Source organism: Psammomys obesus, unplaced genomic scaffold, assembly GCF_907164565.1.
Source record: "Psammomys obesus unplaced genomic scaffold, mPsaObe1.curated_primary_1811, whole genome shotgun sequence".
NCBI classification, from domain to species: Eukaryota; Metazoa; Chordata; class Mammalia; order Rodentia; family Muridae; genus Psammomys; species Psammomys obesus.
In genome coordinates, this window is record NW_026596131.1 from 14,474,262 (window position 1) to 14,490,261 (window position 16,000).

At 52.4% G+C, this 16,000-nt stretch overlaps 1 protein-coding gene across 3 annotated transcripts; it reads left to right on the plus strand.

Moving 5' to 3' along the window:
- Positions 1–71: 71 nt before the first annotated feature.
- On the plus strand, positions 72–14,903 carry Endov (endonuclease V). Of its 3 annotated transcripts, XM_055592280.1 has the most exons (9): positions 72–134; positions 466–637; positions 7,114–7,248; positions 7,430–7,469; positions 8,128–8,240; positions 9,581–9,649; positions 9,935–10,063; positions 13,062–13,135; positions 14,351–14,903. In XM_055592280.1, the coding sequence occupies exons 1-9, from the start codon at positions 79–81 to the stop codon at positions 14,577–14,579; spliced, it is 1,017 nt and encodes a 338-aa protein (XP_055448255.1). In that variant the 5' UTR covers positions 72–78; the 3' UTR covers positions 14,580–14,903. The 3 variants fall into 3 exon arrangements, with proteins under 3 accessions (XP_055448255.1, XP_055448256.1, XP_055448257.1); XM_055592281.1 differs by lacking the exon at positions 466–637; XM_055592282.1 differs by lacking the exon at positions 14,351–14,903 and having other exon boundaries at positions 12,317–13,129.
- The last annotated feature ends 1,097 nt before the right edge of the window (positions 14,904–16,000 follow it).

Consider the following 16,000-nt stretch of genomic DNA (forward strand, 5'->3'; position numbering starts at 1 on the left):
TGGTGGCGGCGACGACCGCTGAAGGCTCGGCGCGGGTCGCTCCGGAAGTGACGTTTTAGAAGCGTCGCGGCCCTAAGTATGGCCCAGAAGGCCACGGAATGTCCGCCAGAGGAAACCCTGTCGCTCTGGAAACGGTAACGGGGTCCAGGTCGTGCAATACCCAAGGGTGGTGGCCTTCGCCAATGTCCTTCTGGCCGCACAGCCCCTGTGGCGGCTGAGAAACTGAACATCAGTGCCGCACCGTGGGTCTGGCGCGGCCGCCAGCTGCCGGAAGTTGCCGCCTGCCTTTGTGGGCGCGGTGCCCGTTTCCGGTACTGTGTATCGCATCGTGGAGCGCTTTTCTTCCTCGTTCTGGCTTAATGGGGAATAAAAGAGGGCGGGTTGGATGGGACGGGGGGAGGACCCCACGAGGGTCGCGCTCTCGCGTGGGCCCTGAGCCCGGTTTGGTGTTTTGTGTCTTTCTAGGGAACAAGCCAGGCTGAAGGCGCTCGTAGTGGAACGTGACACCGAGGCCTGGCAGCAGGACCCCACCTTCTCCGGCCTGCAGAGGGTCGGGGGTGTGGACGTGTCCTTCGTAAAAGGGGATAGTACCCAGGCCTGCGCTTCCCTGGTGGTGCTGAGCTACCCAGAGCTCAAGGTAACCTGGCTGGGGTGAGCCCGGTGCAGTGCCACTCGTAGGCTAGGCTACGGGGACTCTGGCTCCCAAGATAGGGATAGAGAAGGGCTACAGTTTTGTGAATTTACTTTTTTTTTTTTTTTTTTTTTTTTTTTATCGCCCCCCACCTCCGTGCTTTTCAGAATTTTTGATGCTAGGAAGCTGACTCATGACCTGGGGCATGCTAAGTAAGGGCATGCATGTGGTATAAATAAACTCCCACAAGCCCACACATACTTACACAGATGGTAAATTAAATCTTTTTTTTTTTTTTTAAGGGATCCACAGACAATCCCAAGTCTGGTTTTCATCGTGGGTTGCTCACTTTAGTGGCTCACAGCACCACACCACAGGTTTCCAGGCAAAAGTCTCTGCCTTCCTAGACCTCTTACTCTCCATCTTGTCTCACACTAGTTCCATCTTTTAAGTTATTTATTTTTCTTTTATTTTATTTTGGTTTTTCCAGACAGGATTTCTCTTATGTGGCTCTGACTGTCCTGCACTCACTTTGTAGACTGGCCTCAAACTCACAGAGATCCACCTGCTTCTGCCTCCTGGGTGTTGGGACTAAAGGTGTACGCCACTAGCCCAACTGTTTTTAATTTTTTGAACTGCAATTTAAAAAAAAAAAAAAAATGGTTTTCAGCTGGTCCGGCGGCACACATTTTTAATCCCAGCACTTGGAAAGTAGAGGCAGGTGAATCTCAGAGTTTGAGGCGAGCCTGGTTTGAAAATCGAGTTTTTGGACAGCCAGGGCTGTTACAGAAAAACCCTGTCTGGAAAGATCAAAAATAAAGTTTTTAGTTGTTATTTTCATACATGTTTATTATTGTACCTTATTCCTGTTGTCCCACAAACACGATACTCCTCATTCTTCCTCGTCTTCTACCTCTTAAGTGTTGCTGGACTCTGTCCTCTTGTTTGCATCCCCTCTGTCTTTTGCATGTGTATGCAACAGTCATCCCCTCTGTAGGCTACTTGCCTGTTTTTTCATAGGCTTCCTTGCCTCGAGTGTTTGCTCTTTGGTCCACAGTTTTTGTAAAAAAGTAAGTGTGATCCAATCACAGGCCCTCATCAAACTTTTTTCTTTGTGTGATGGTGCACACAGCTGTAATCTTGTCCTTTGGGAGGCTAAGGAAGAGGAGCAAAAGCTCAAGGCCAACCTGGGATACATGAGACCATGTCTCAAAACAGCAAAAACCTTCAGTGCCCTTTCCATGGTCTTACAGTTAATAAAGTGCATGCTTGTTACGTGACATAGAGGCCCCTTGTGCTCTGTTCCCTGCTGGGTGTGACCCTGATGCTTCCCCTTCCACACTGTCCTCAACACTTCCCAAACACTGATCTTCATAGCTTTAAATCCTTCAGACAGTGATCTGATGGCCTGTCTCTGTAGACACGCCTTCTCTCATAGACTGGCCCTCACCTCGCTGGTCCCACTGTTTGAAAGCCAGTTTAGACATTACTCTAGAGAACCGCCTTCATCCCAGAAGACCAGAGTTGTCTCATAAAGCAAAATGCCTCAGGCTGCAAAGCTTGTAAACGAGCATTTCTCTTGATCGTGAAGACTGGAAGTTCAGGATCAAGGAGTAAAGAAAGATTGTGAGGCTCTGGTAAGATTTTGAGATTCAGATAGGCCCTTCTCCCTGTGTTTTGTTATGGGCTAGATAGAGAAGACTGCCTGGACATGGGTTCAAGCCAACAGAAAGTATTAGCCGGCCAGCCACTACACTGGGAACCCCACTGTTGCACTGAGCCTTTCTCAGAGTGAGTCTTTAAGCACAAAAACCATGTTCTGGCTTGACATACTTCAGTTAACAAGAATAGAAGTGGAACTGGAGAAGCTAAAGAGCAGTTAGTATGGTTTGAAGCTTTCCCAGAACTATATAGACTGTGACATATTAGGTTTTGGTTTTGGCAGGTGGCACTATTTACATGCTGAATTTTACAGTCTGAATGGTACTTTCCTCATGGAGTCAGTTGTGCTAAGGTCTGGGCCCTGTTACAATTCTTATGTCCTCACATGTGATTTAGTCACCTCTGAAGTGCTCCCAGTATTTTTTATTTTTTTGCTCTCTACTTTTTTTAATAGTTTTTTTTTAAGATTTATTATTTATATAAGTACCCTGCCTGCATGTGTGCCTAGATACCAGAAGAGGGCACCAGATCTCACTACAGATGGTTATGAGCCACCATGTGGGTGCTAGGAATTAAACTCCGGTCCTTTGGAAGAACAGCTAGTGCTCTTAACCTCTGAGCCATCTCTCCAGCCCCTACGCCCCACTTCTTAATGTAGTCCCTTTTGTAGGTTAAAATTTCACTGTATGAATTTAAAGACAATAGCAACCTCAAACCTCTCCTTTGTCATATGGAAATGAACATAGCCTGTCTCTCTCTCCAGAGTGTAAATTTTGGTGCCAGCTATCTTGACTTGCCCTGCTGTATGTGAAACACTAAGGTCCTCTCTAAATAGATAATGTGCAGGAACGAGCAGTTGGCCTGTGGTTCATCTACAGTAGCCGCTCAGGAAGCCTTGGCTGCACCCAGCTTTAGCATTTCTACCATCACGCCTCCAAAAGCAGCAGATTCTTCCCACCTCTATAGCTTTATGCCTTGCCCAGAAGGCCCCTTTAAGTTCCATTTCAACACAAATGCAAAATGCCTGCTGCACTCTGAGCCCGCTATGTAGTAGGAAGGAGCTAGGTCTCATGGTCTTATGGGTCCCTGGTTACTCTCGGTGGTAGTGTAGGGGTAAGAGCAGAGACACCGGCCCTAGGCAGCTCCTGTGATACCCTGGGTCTACCCCTCCCCACACTATCCCTTCCACCTATTTTCCCCTCTAACCTTGTGAGAAAGATTGTCAACTTGACATCCAGCGTCACCTAGAAAGAGGGAGCTTGAGTAGAATTGCCTCAGATTGACCTGTGGCCACATCTGTGAGGGATTATTGTAATTGATTATTCAGATGAGAAGCCCAGATCACTGTCAGCGAGTGAGCCTGGACTGTATAGGAAAGTTAGCTGAGTGAGCAGTAAGCAGTGTTTCTCCAGGGTTTTGCTTCAGTTTGTGCTTGCATTCCCACTCTGACTTTCCTCAAATGTGGATTGTGACTTGAAGGTGCAAGTTGAAATAAACCCTTTTCTTCTCAAGTTGCTTTTGGCCTGAGTATTTTGTCACAGCAACAGAAAGCTAACAAGAACAATGATGGTATTAATGCCAACTCTTAAAGAGTTATGTAGGAAACTGGGCAGCCGTGGCTTACACCTTTAATCCCGGCACTCAGGAGGTGGAGGCCAGCCTAGTCTATAGAGTGAGTTCTAGGACAGCCAGGACTGCACAAGACAAGACTGTTTTTTGTCTTAAGAAAAGAAACAGTTGTGTAGGAAGCAGCTAGCACAGATTGCCCTCTTCCAGCGTTTCCCTCTGCAGACTTAAGCACCCTGACTTGTGGCCTTAAGCCTTATTCAGTGTACCTGCTGTCCCCGCTGCTCACCCATGTGAAACCTACCAGGCAGCGTTCCATCTTTACCCCCTCACTGAGCACTCTCAAGGGCAGTGGCATGCCACAGTTGTGCTGTGGTCCAGCACTGAGCAGAGTGCCCATGCTTGCACATTCAGCATTTGCTTCTTGCAGTCTTAAGTCAGGGAAGAGTTGTGAAAGTGTGTCCCATTGGTTCCCAGTTGCCTGCCTGTGGCTCCCCTGGAGTGTGTTTAGAGATACAGATTGCAGAAGCAGGCTCCTGAAGGATGAGCATCTGTGGAACCTAAGCATATTAGGTACACGTGACAGAGACGAGTGTGGGTTTATGTTGCTCATGCTTTCAAGGCACAGTCCATGAAGGCAGGAGTCTGAGGCTGCTTGTTCACATCTCAGCAGACCAGAAAGCAGGAAAATGGGATGTTAGAGCTTAGCTCACTGGCTCTCCTTTATGTGCCTGGACCACAGCCCATGGATGGCACCACCCACATTCGGGTGGATCTTCCCTCCTGAGCTGAGCCTCTGAAATGTTCTCACAGGCGTATTCAGAGGTGTGTCTCCTACATGATTAAAATTATTGTATGCATATGGGGCTTTTGTTTATATCATGGCTGTGCACTCTATATGCCTGATGACTGTGGAGGCCACAGGATGTTCGATTTCCTACTAGAATTACAGACAATTGTGGTTGTGAGCTTCTATGTGGGTACTGAGGATTGAACCCAGGTACTCTGGAAGAGCAGCCAGTGCTCTTAACCATTAAGCTATCTCTCCAACCCCATTCAAGAAACTACAAGTCTAACCAAAGTCGATGATCACACTAAAGCTGAACATAGTTTGGAGAGATGTAACTTCTATTTAGGACCAGACTAATTAGGAATTGAGGAACTGTTCTAGAATTGGATTTGGGGCCATGGAGAGCTTGCTCGGCAGTTAAGTATGCCTGCTATCACAGAGGACCTAGGTTCAGTGCTCAGCACCCACATGGCATCTCACAACCGTGCGTAAGTTCAGTTCCAGGGGATCCCATGGCCCTCTTCTGGCCTCCCTGGGCACCACGCATGGTATGTTTCCAGACCTGCAGACAAAACACTCATACACTAAAAATAAATGAAATATTTAAAGTAAGATTATAATGATGGTGGGAACACCAAAACTCACTGAGTCACACACTTCACAGATGAGTTTTGTCAAATGTAAAGTATGCCACAGAAAAGCTATTAAACATAGTTCCAGAGCCGCAGCTCCTTTACGGGGGAAGCGCATCTCCTGCAGAGGGCTTCCCATGAGTAAAGCTTGGTTGGAGAACTAATGGTCTTCCTTTACACAGGAGTTCTGTCCTCAGCGCCCTTGACAGATGGCAGCCGTATGGGATAGCTCCTCCCGTAGCTGGCCATCTGTAGCCTCTGTGTCCTTTTCCATGGTAGAAGAGGCTTCTGTGACGGTTACTTATCAGTGCTGCCCAGGCAGCAAAGCGTAGAGGGAAGGCCCTTCCCCACCTCCCACTGTTGGCCCTGTCCTGAAGGCCACAGTGACTTACAATGCCTCACTTACTGCCGGTGCCTACTGATGCTGTCAGCAGAGTCCATCCTGCACCTCGTACCTGTGCAGTCCAGCAATTACGGCTCACCCTGGTGCAGTAAGGGTCATGTGGGTTCATGGTCTCGTGTCCACACATTTGTGTAAGCACAGCCTAAGGCACTAGGCACGTTTTCTTAATTATTTTTGATACCACAGTAAAATTGTAAATTTCCTTTTTCCCTTTACTCCCTCCAGACTCCCTCCATACACCGTATGCTACTCTGTAGTGTTACTTATGTGTATATGATTTCAGGGTTGAGCACTTGATTACCCAGATGGGTGTGCTCTTTCCTAGGGAAGACTGTTTGCCCTGCTCTCAGCAGTTGCCTATACTTTGTCTGGGGTTGAGGCCTCCTGAGCTTCCCCTGTCCAAGTTTATGTGTCATCCATGTTCGGGTCATGTAGGCAGCCATGTTGTTGGGAATCCATGGCTGCAGCCTCTGACATTTCTAGAACAGTCCCACACAAACTCCTTGTTCCTCTGACTCTTACAGTCTTACTACCCGCTGTTCCACAACGGTCCCTGGGCCTTAGGAGTTGGGTTGCAGGTGCATCTATCAGTTGGGGCTGGAATCAGCAGCACTGCATTTTGATCAGTTGTCTTTTTCTGTAGCGGTCTTCATGTGTTGCTGTCTGAGCCAGATTCTGAGTGAACACCCCATTTAGAGTCATTGGCAGCTTTGAGAAGTTTCTTCCTGAGTCCTTGGTGAAGGGTTAGGCCAAGCCCCAGCACCCAGTGGCCAGTTCTCTAGGTGCACTTAGGTGCAGATCCAGCTTCAAGGGCCCATGGGAATTGTGGTCTGGAAACCCTCATCAGGAGCCTGGGGTCGGGGGGGGGCAGGGAGAAATGGACACAGTAGGAGTGGGTCTCTACAGCAGGCCAGTGAGGCTGATGGAGTTACAGAGTCAGGAGCTCGCCACCCCATGCTGTGTGCAGAGCCCTATCCTGAGCCCCTTAGTGCTCAGTTGGCTTTTAGAGGCCACCTCCAGGTGATGATGGACCACCGTCCTCCCGTGGTCCTTCTGAGGTGCACACAGTACTGCCCACTCACAGCATGCTTGCTCTGGGCCTTCTACTCTGAGCCTCAGTAGGCCTGAGGCTGGCCCTCACCTCAGCCAAGCTCCTGAAAGAGATGAGGTTTAGGGGTGCAGCTGCTCCTCACACACACCAGGCCCTGAGGGTGTTCCCTGTATACACTTGGTGTTGGGGCTCTTGTCCATACCAGGCCCCAAGCAAGTACTTATAAGATGAAATTTAAGTCGACTTGCCACTTGCAGGCAGATCATTTTGCCCTGTCTTTCAAACCCTGGTCTCATCCTAGGCACAGGTGGGAGCCATGGGTGGATGGCAGAGGAATGTAGCCAGCATCTGACCTATACCTGTGGGCTTTGCTGTCAGGTGGTATATGAGGACAGCCGCATGGTTGGCCTGAAGACCCCTTATGTGTCAGGCTTCCTGGCCTTCCGAGAGGTGCCCTTCCTGGTAGAGTTGGTACAGCAGCTGCAGGAGAAGGATCCAAGCCTCATGCCCCAGGTAGGTGCTTCCTAAGGTCAGGAGAACACCCCGGTTTGTGCCTAGGGAGGGAAGGCCCCTCAGCCACTGCCACCCACAGAAGGAGGGGGTGAGAGTTTAAAAGACCAGGACCCCTGTTGCCATCTCCCTTTTTTGCTGCCCCAGGACAGCCCAGCCGATTGACTCCCCTGTGGCTCTGTAGGTCCTTCTTGTGGATGGAAACGGGGTGCTTCACCAGCGAGGTAATCCTCCGGAAAGGCTCAGATGGGTACTGAGTGTGAGTAGACTGTTTGCCACCCAAAAGAGCCCCTACTGTCACCCACCTCTGTCCACCCACTTGCCTCACATAGTACCCTATGCTGGCCCATCCCCAGTGACGATAAAGAGGCACAGGACTGAGCTCAGGTTAGCTCCATCGTCCCTGTTCATGCCAGGGCACTGTAGCCTGAAGAAGGGTACAGTCACACTCCCAAGCAAGACATGAGGGAGGTATCAACCATCCTAGCCTGCAGTAGCGATAAGGGTCTGGCTAGAATCCCTAGGCCTGGAACTAGAGGATGAACACCAGTTCTGGCCACTCCTGGGTGTATATTCCCAGCCACTGCAATCCAGGCCCCTGATTGCAGGACCTTAGGGGCCAGATGCAGAGGCCTGAGGACAGCCCCAGATGGTAGAGGGTGAAAGGTTCTGAGGATGTGTTGTGCCTTAGGTCACCCACACTGTCAGAGGAAGAAGGCTTCCCACATGCCATCCTTAACACTGCTGAGGTCAGGACACAGGGCCTCGCTCATAGTCCAGTCAGTTTGGTTCCTGCTCAAGAGTCTGTCTATAGATGAGAGATTCTAATTGGTTCCCTATCCCATCCCCACCACCTAACTCACCCCCTTTGCTCCCATGCAGGCTTTGGGGTGGCCTGCCACCTTGGTGTCCTTACAGAGCTGCCCTGCATTGGGGTGGCCAAGAAGCTCCTGCAGGTGGACGGGCTGGAGAATGATGCTCTGCACAAGGAGAAGGTGAGGAGGGCCTTGGGGCTCCCTGTGACCCAGCTAGTGTGCAGCTCTGTTAGCCCTGGGATGGGGCCTTAGGGCTAGCCTGGCCTGCTGCACACACCTCACATCCCTGGTTTCTTGCCCAGAAGACCTGCTTTTCCCAGGCACTTCGTTCCATGCACCCTGGGCAGCTCACCTAGCAGTGGCTCACAGCTCTCCACCATGTCTGCCGCCCTTGCTTCCCTACGTCTGTGCCATTGCAGCACTCAGGCCAGGCTGTGTCCTCCAGTTCTGGGGACAGGCTTTCCAGGCCTCCCATCTCACCCCAGCCACCTTCTCCCATCCCGTGCTGTTTGCAGCCAGCCTGCAATCCAGGCTTACTGTGGTTGGCACCACAGTAAGTAAGTGCCAACTCTGGCCCTCGCTCTGCCCGCCTCCAGTTTGCCATTTTCTACCCCAGAATCCTCACTGTGGGTATGCCATCTCCATCCAGGGGAAGCCATTGACGTGTTTATCCCTTGGGCAAGTCCCAAGAGCAGGGGCCTGGCATCTCTCTCCTAGCTCCCAGGAGCCTGTGCAGAGGGTGATTTCTCAACACCTGTTATGCTGGTGGAGCAGGGAGAACCAGGTCCTGATCACTGGGTGTGCTGATCCTTTCTCACCCAAAAGAAAAGGGCTTCGAGTTGACGTGCCGGATCCGTAGCTGGAGAGGGGGCGCCGAGAGGTGGTAGCTTCAGCCCGGACGTGGACTGCTGAGCCCAGTGCACCTGGATTTCCTCCACCTGCTTAGTGGGGCGTTGGCAAGCCACAACCGCTTCTCCAAGCCCGTTACCAGGGTACATTGAGCTTCATGGCAGTGACCTCAGCACCATTGCCAACAGACTCAGTGCCACCTCTGAGTGTACTGCCATGATGGAGGGTGGCTCCTAGCCAAAATGAGCAGCTAATCGCTGCTTAGACTTTTTTTTTTTTTTGAGACAGTGTTTCTCTGTGTAGCCTTCACTGTCCTAGACTTGCTTTTGTAGAGCAGGCTGGCCTTGAACTCACAGAGATCCACCTGCTTCTGCCTTCCTGAGTGCTGGGATTACTGGCGTGTACCACTGCGTCCAGCCCTTTGTTGTTTTTTTTTATGTGTTTATTTTTATTTCATGTGCATTGTTTTGCATACATGTATGTCTGTGTGAAGGGTCGGATCCTCTGGAACTACAGTTGCAGACAGTTGTGAGCTGCCATGTGGGTGCTGGGAATTGAACCTGGGTCCTCTGGAAGAGCAGCCCATGCTTTTAACCACTGGGCCATCTCTCCAGCCCCACTATACACATTTTTTTTAAAGTATTTTTATAGTTTTTTTCTGTGTTTCCCAGATTGTGCTCCTGCAGGCTGGGGGAGACACATTTCCTCTGGTGGGCAACTCTGGGACTGTCCTAGGAATGGTGAGTGCCCAGAAGGCTGTGCCCTGTCCAGACTCGGGGTCCACTAGACCAGGCACTTATACAGGCTGGACCCTGTCCTCTAACATCCTGCCACCAACCAGGGTGTGCTGTGTCAGTCCTCCTCTGGCTGCTCTCACCCATGTGCCACCTGAAGATAGCTGAGGGCCAACAACCCCAGAGTCCCTGCACCCTGTGAACTCCTTCCTGCCACCAGGACCTCCTCAGAACCTTAGTCCTGCTCCACAGGAACATGCCCCATCTGTGCTTGACCCCCTCCATCCACAGGCCCTGAAGAGCCATGACCGCAGCACCAATCCCCTCTATGTCTCTGTGGGACACAGAGTAAGCCTGGAGGTCGCTGTACGCCTGACCCACTGTTGCTGTAGGTTCCGGGTCCCAGAACCTATACGCCAGGTATGGGGGCTGGGGAGGGCCTGCCATTGCCACACAGTCTCGCCTGGGGTGGGTCTTTGCAGGGATCTGAGAATTCATCCCAGCCCCTGGATCGAGAGCTGGGTGGGGCTGAGCCCTGTAGGCAGGAGTGTAGAGGAGAGGTTGCTTTACTTGGAGATTCTTGCCACCATGCTGCCTCTGCCTTGCCAAGCCTCTGGCACCCAGCACCGGCCGTGCAGGTGGTAGAACACCTTGTCCTTCTAAAGTTACCACATCTTGGGCAGGACCAGTGGGGAGCGGCCCTTGTCAGAGGCTCTCATAGGGTGTTCTATGGCTACATTGAGCAGGCTTGTGCTGGTGCCAGGGAAACCAATTGAGTCTTCAGGGGATGGCTGTGCCAGGCACCTGTTGCCTAAGCTGCACTGAGGACCCAGAGGCTCAGCTCTCTGATAAGCCAGGCATCTCGGCCTCAGGGAAGCAGCATCCGCGGAGCTCCCAGCATGCATAGGTCACCTTTCTGCATCACCTCTCACCTGCAGGTGCCTGTCCCACAGAGGCCCTGAGGTTGGGGACCCTGGCAAGGCCATTCTTTAGAGGAGGACAGGACGGCGCAGGCTCTGGAAAGACACCAGCAAAAGCCCTGGGTCAACCGGGAGGCAGGAAGCCTCAGATTCCAGGCCCTATCACTGTGTACACTCAAGAGGCTGAGGTCCTCGGGAGGTGTGAAACAGTGCAATGAGCAGAGAAGCTACAGGCTCAGCCCTCGGGAGAGCTGCAGATGCACAGAAGGGCTGTCATCCTCCATGGGGGATTTCAGCAGGAGCCTAGAACCGGCTTCCGGACAGAGAAGGGGGCTCCATTTCTCTCAGGAGTGACTAGAGTGCTTTAGGGAGAGGCCCACATGCTAGGCTGTGGTATAAAAGATTTTCCACAGAGTGTTATAGTTTAGCTCTTTTACAATGAGATCACCAGTGGCAGTGGAAAGTCAGGAGTTCCAAAGCCTATGGCAATACTAAGGTGTTACAGCTCTTGGTTAAGCTGCTGTGCTGAGTGAAAGCCCTTGCCTGATCAGCTTGCAGCTAAAACACAGGCCTAGCAAGGTCCAGGCCCAGTGGCCCAGAGGGCAGGCCTGGTCCTGACAGGATAAATGACTAATCTCAGGCAGCCGAGGTGGAAAGCCGACAGTATCACAAAACCAGTTAGCCAGCCAGCATGCATATTCCCCCCTCCCCCGCCACGTTTATTTGAAATCAGGGATTTATAAACCTTGGGCAGAAGGAGGGATTTCGAGGTTGAAAGTGTTTGATTTGCCAGGGTCAGGGGGTCAGGGATACTTGGATTTGCAAGTAGTGGTACAGTGCCTCATTTTTCATGCAGTATCTTTGTCTTAATACAGGAAGGAGAACACAGTATTGAATTAGCCTATGTATAGGGCAATCTCCAAGCATTATTGAAGGTCACTGCTGAAGACTAAGCTCCTTAGAAGGGTGGGGCATTTCTAGGCATTCTCAGATGCTGGTTGGAGTGGTTTCCTTATCAGGAAAGGGGCTAGCCTGTAATCTGTCCTGAGAACTATGTGATGCCCTTTACAAGACCTGGGGTCATCCTGATCAGGAGAGACTTACAACCTCCCTGAGAAAAGGGAGTCCATCCTCATAGACCGGTGCAAATAAATGGCTATCTGGAGATGTCAGACTTCAACCTCATCCAAGAACGCTCCACAGACAGCCACCAGGTGGCAGCAGCGGGCTGTGCCTCCGGTGATGCTCAGCCCTGCTCCTGAAAAGGTTTGCCCAGAGGTGGCTTCTGGGAGTGATTGAGCTGTTGTCCTCCCCAAGGAGGGCCCTCTTCAACCTGTCCTCATCTATATTGTTACTGTAGTGACAGATGCAGGGTCTCTCAAACCTTTGAGCTGCGTCCCTAGCCCCAGGGAGCCTTTCCTTTTCCATTTTAGTCTAATGAGAGAAAGCTACTGATACCCTTCCTTAGGACTTTTAGCCCAGTATTATGCAGTCCCAGACCTGCTCTTTTGACCTTGTTTTTCCCCAGGTTACAGTAGTTTCTGTCCTAGCAGGTAAGGGGTCAGCCTCCTGCAAAGCACCTTGACTACTGAAAGCCAGTACATGCCTAGAACAAGAGAGCCTGCCCTGCACACAGCAAGCACATGATCTCCCAGGAGCCCAGGCTGACAGGGGGAAGGGAATAAGGCTTGGCCCTGCCCAGCAGGACCAGCTGTGCCTCTTGACCTGTCTTCTTTCCACTGGCCCTCAGCAGAGCTCCCTCCTGACAATTCCACTTCCCCAAAGTTCTCCAAGGAGGGACTGGTGCCTGTCTCTAGGGTCTGCCTTCCCTCTGCTCTGGTACGTACCCAGACTCTAGTACAAGCCAGTAGGGCTATTGGTTTTAGGCCCTGCTGCCTTCCTTGCACCAGGTCTAGGCCCTGCCCATCAGGACAGCCCACTGCCCATGGCCTACTTCCCTTGGCTGAGGAGAAGCTGTTTTCAGGATTAGCTGTTGCTCTCAGTGAGTCATGATCCCAAAGCTAAGCTAAACCCATCTGAGCTGGGATCAGGGGCTTCCTGAGGCCAGGCACCTAGAGGTGGCAGCGTGGGGGTGGGGGTATATCAGCTCTGAGTCCCACCCCGTCCCTGCCTGTGGCCCACAAGCCCTTTTTAATTGTGATAACTTGCCAAACTTTCTGGAGGTGGGCAAGTGTTGGTTACACTTGACACCCATCAGAGGGACAGCCAGAGATGATAGACACCTGGCCTGTGGATCAGAGGAGAGGTCTGGGCAGCATGGAGAAGCTGGAGCTCTGGACCCAGGTTTCACCAGGTCAGCCAGCTATGCTGGGAGGAGCCAGGGTCCTCAGCCTATTCACCTCAGCCCTATGGCTCCGGCATCTCTGTGAGCTGCACACTTGTGGGACTATGTCCCCAAAGGACACGATAGCCTGTGTGGGCTGCCTCTGGAAGGGTATAAAGTGGTTCCAGGCTGGCCACAGCTGTGTGTCTTTCAGGCTGACATCCGCTCTCGAGAGTACATCCGAAGGACTCTAGGACACTCTGGGTCTCCTGCACAAAAGAATGAGAAGTGAGTATGGGAAGGATGCCCTCAAGGGGCTGTGTGTGAGCCAGCCTGTCCTTGACGAAGGGTTTGACCTTAGGGCCACAGTGTGAGAGCAGGCCTGGCAGAGGACCTAGGACTGCGGCTCAGCTGGTCTAAACATGGTTGCTATCCTAGTTAGGGTTTCTGTTGCTGTGAGGAAAGAAACACCATGGCCAAAAGCAAGTTGGGGAAGAAAGAGTTTATTTGGCTTCCCATCCACTTCCACATCACTGTTCATCATTGGAGGAAGTCAGGACAGGAACTCAGGCAGGGCAAGACAGGAATCTGGAGGCAGGAGCTGATACAGCCCTGCTTCAGCCCAGGGATGGCCCCACCCCCAGTGCGCCGGGCCCTCCCTCCATCACTAATTAAGAAAATGCTCTACAGGCTTGCCTGCAGCCTGGTCTTATGGAGACATTTTTTTTAACCGAGGCTCCCTCTCAGATGGCTGTAGTTCATGTCAAACTGACATAAAACTGACCGGTACAGTTACCTGGCCTTTTCTGGTCTCCTTCATCTGTCCAGAGGTCCAGCCAGGTCTCCCTAGAACAGGTCTGGTCTTTGGAGTCAGACATGGTTCTTTTCTTTGTAACATTCCCTCACATGCCTGTCTCCTGATCACAGGAGTTCTTGTCCTTCAAGCTTTGAGACACAGTGAGTCTTGTCAGCAGGCACAAGGCTGGCATGAATTCTTTACCCAAACTGGTATTGCCAGATCAGGCCTTAGGGAAGCCTTGCCAAGAAACAGATAACTGTGACCCCATTGCACAGGTGAGGAAACTGAGGCACAGGGCATCAGCAATAGAACATGGTGCTATTGCTTCAGTCTTTTTTTTAATTTTTTATTTAACTTTTATTAATTACACTTTATTCATTTTGTATCCCCCCATAAGCACCTCCCTCCTCCCCTCCTGGTCCCCCCTCCCCCCCCTTTCTGCATGCATGCCCCTCCCCAAGTCCACTGATATATTGCTTCAGTCTTGATCAAGACAGCTTCAGTCTTGATCCCTGCCTCTGGGGCACCTCACTGCCCAGGTGAAGACAGAGGCCCCACCTTGGCTGGGGCGTGAGTAGTTAAGGATGAACCTCCCTTGCTCCTACCCTGGGTAGCTTTGGGCCCTTCATCAGGCCTTACAGAGCCAGGGGACTTCTGACACACCCTGGCTTTTTATGTTACCTGCTTCTTGATGTCATTACCAGGAGCCAGAAGGGGCAGAGGCTAAAGTCATGCCCCAAAGGAGGTCCAGGAAGCCCTGCAGATGAAGGCAGGCCTCCTGAAGACCGTGGCAGAGGTACCAGCACAGACCTGAAAGACCCCGAGCCAGACCTCCAGGAGCAGCAGAAGGACCAGCAGTTGAAGGGAACTGGGCATCATGAAGACACAGACCTGTGCTGTCCTTCTTCAGCCTGGGCACAATCCCCACCCTGAGAAGATCATCTCGGGCTGTGGGAACCTCACCCACTGCCATGGGTAGAGCACCAGGCCCCAGAGGCTACCGTGGCCAAAACCCCAAGAGGGTGCAGCAGGCATGTTAGCCTGGGCTGGTGGCTGCCAGCCTCCTCCATCTCCGGCTAGTCATTGTGGTCATCATGGCCCAGCTAGACCACAATACCGACCAGGAAACACACATGAGCATCAGGGTACGTGAAGAGCCTCAGGCTTCAGGTATCCAGAGGCCCTCAGGTTGGCAGCCTGTGTCAGCACCTGCAGCTCTGTACTTCCACTTCTGTTGAATACAGATCTGGTTCTGGCTTGGTGGCTTTATTCTCAGGGATCACGGCTACGTCACCATCGCAGCCACTGTAGACTGTCCTTCCATGGGCATAGTTGGGCTGCAGCCCCATAGTTCCCGCCCGTAAGCCTGCCTGCCATGGAGCTTGGGGGACCTGCAGTGGGAAAGACTCAAGCCTGGAGCAGGCTCCAGAGTGGGCGTCAGGGAGTCAGCTGCACAGAGGGTGCCAGATGGGAAGCCGGCTGAGGCCCATGGTGAGAAAGCCCCAGGCTTGGCTCCTCACTCCTCTTCCTGCCACCCTCTCACCAGAGGGAGCGTCAAAATCCCATCCCTGTGAGAAGGCAGGTCTGTTTAGGCCGGCGGATTATCTGGGTGGGCTTGACAGGCTGCTGAGGCAGGCCACAGAGGTGGCTCCCAGCGTGGCTGCAGCACCCTGTCCTCCCACACATCCTAGGGTCACCAGAGTGGCAGCTGAGGCGGGACGCAGGTGGCGGGCCTGTAGCACGTCTCCTGCCTCAACCCCAGTCTCTGACTTCCTGGACGGGAGGTGACAGGTGGACACCCCTGGGAGGTGGTCAGCATGGACTGAGGGTCAGTGATAGAGGAAGACAGCAGGGATGGCTCTCCTGGGACACCCATTCCCCTAGCCTCAGCTCCTAATCCGGTGTGTAGTGACTGCCGAGACCCCTCGGGGCGGGTGTGCTGCTGCCCTCTGTGATGGAGCTGGCAGCTGGTTCCCAGTCCATGAGGTGTGGGGCAGAGGGCAGCACCCTCCCCTCCACACGCCTGCTGTGTCTGCAGGAACCCCGGGGCCACCCAGGGTGTCTGAACAGGAAGGTAAGCCCTGTGGTGTCCACGGCCCCCACCTCCCTTGGTGTCGTGTGGGAAAGGAAGTGTGCACTTGAGCCGGAACCCCGCACAGCTGTGGCCTCACTCCACCTACTTGCTGAGTCAGAGTCCCAGGTTAGTACCTTGGATCTATCAGAGTGCCTCAGACTGGCAGGTCTCCCAGGGGTGCGCCCCCCACCCTCCCCTATCTCTCAAATGTTCCACACGCACGCACACTCACACTCCATGTTCCCTGGCATTCCTTTGGAAGCCAGAGCTGGAGGGCCTG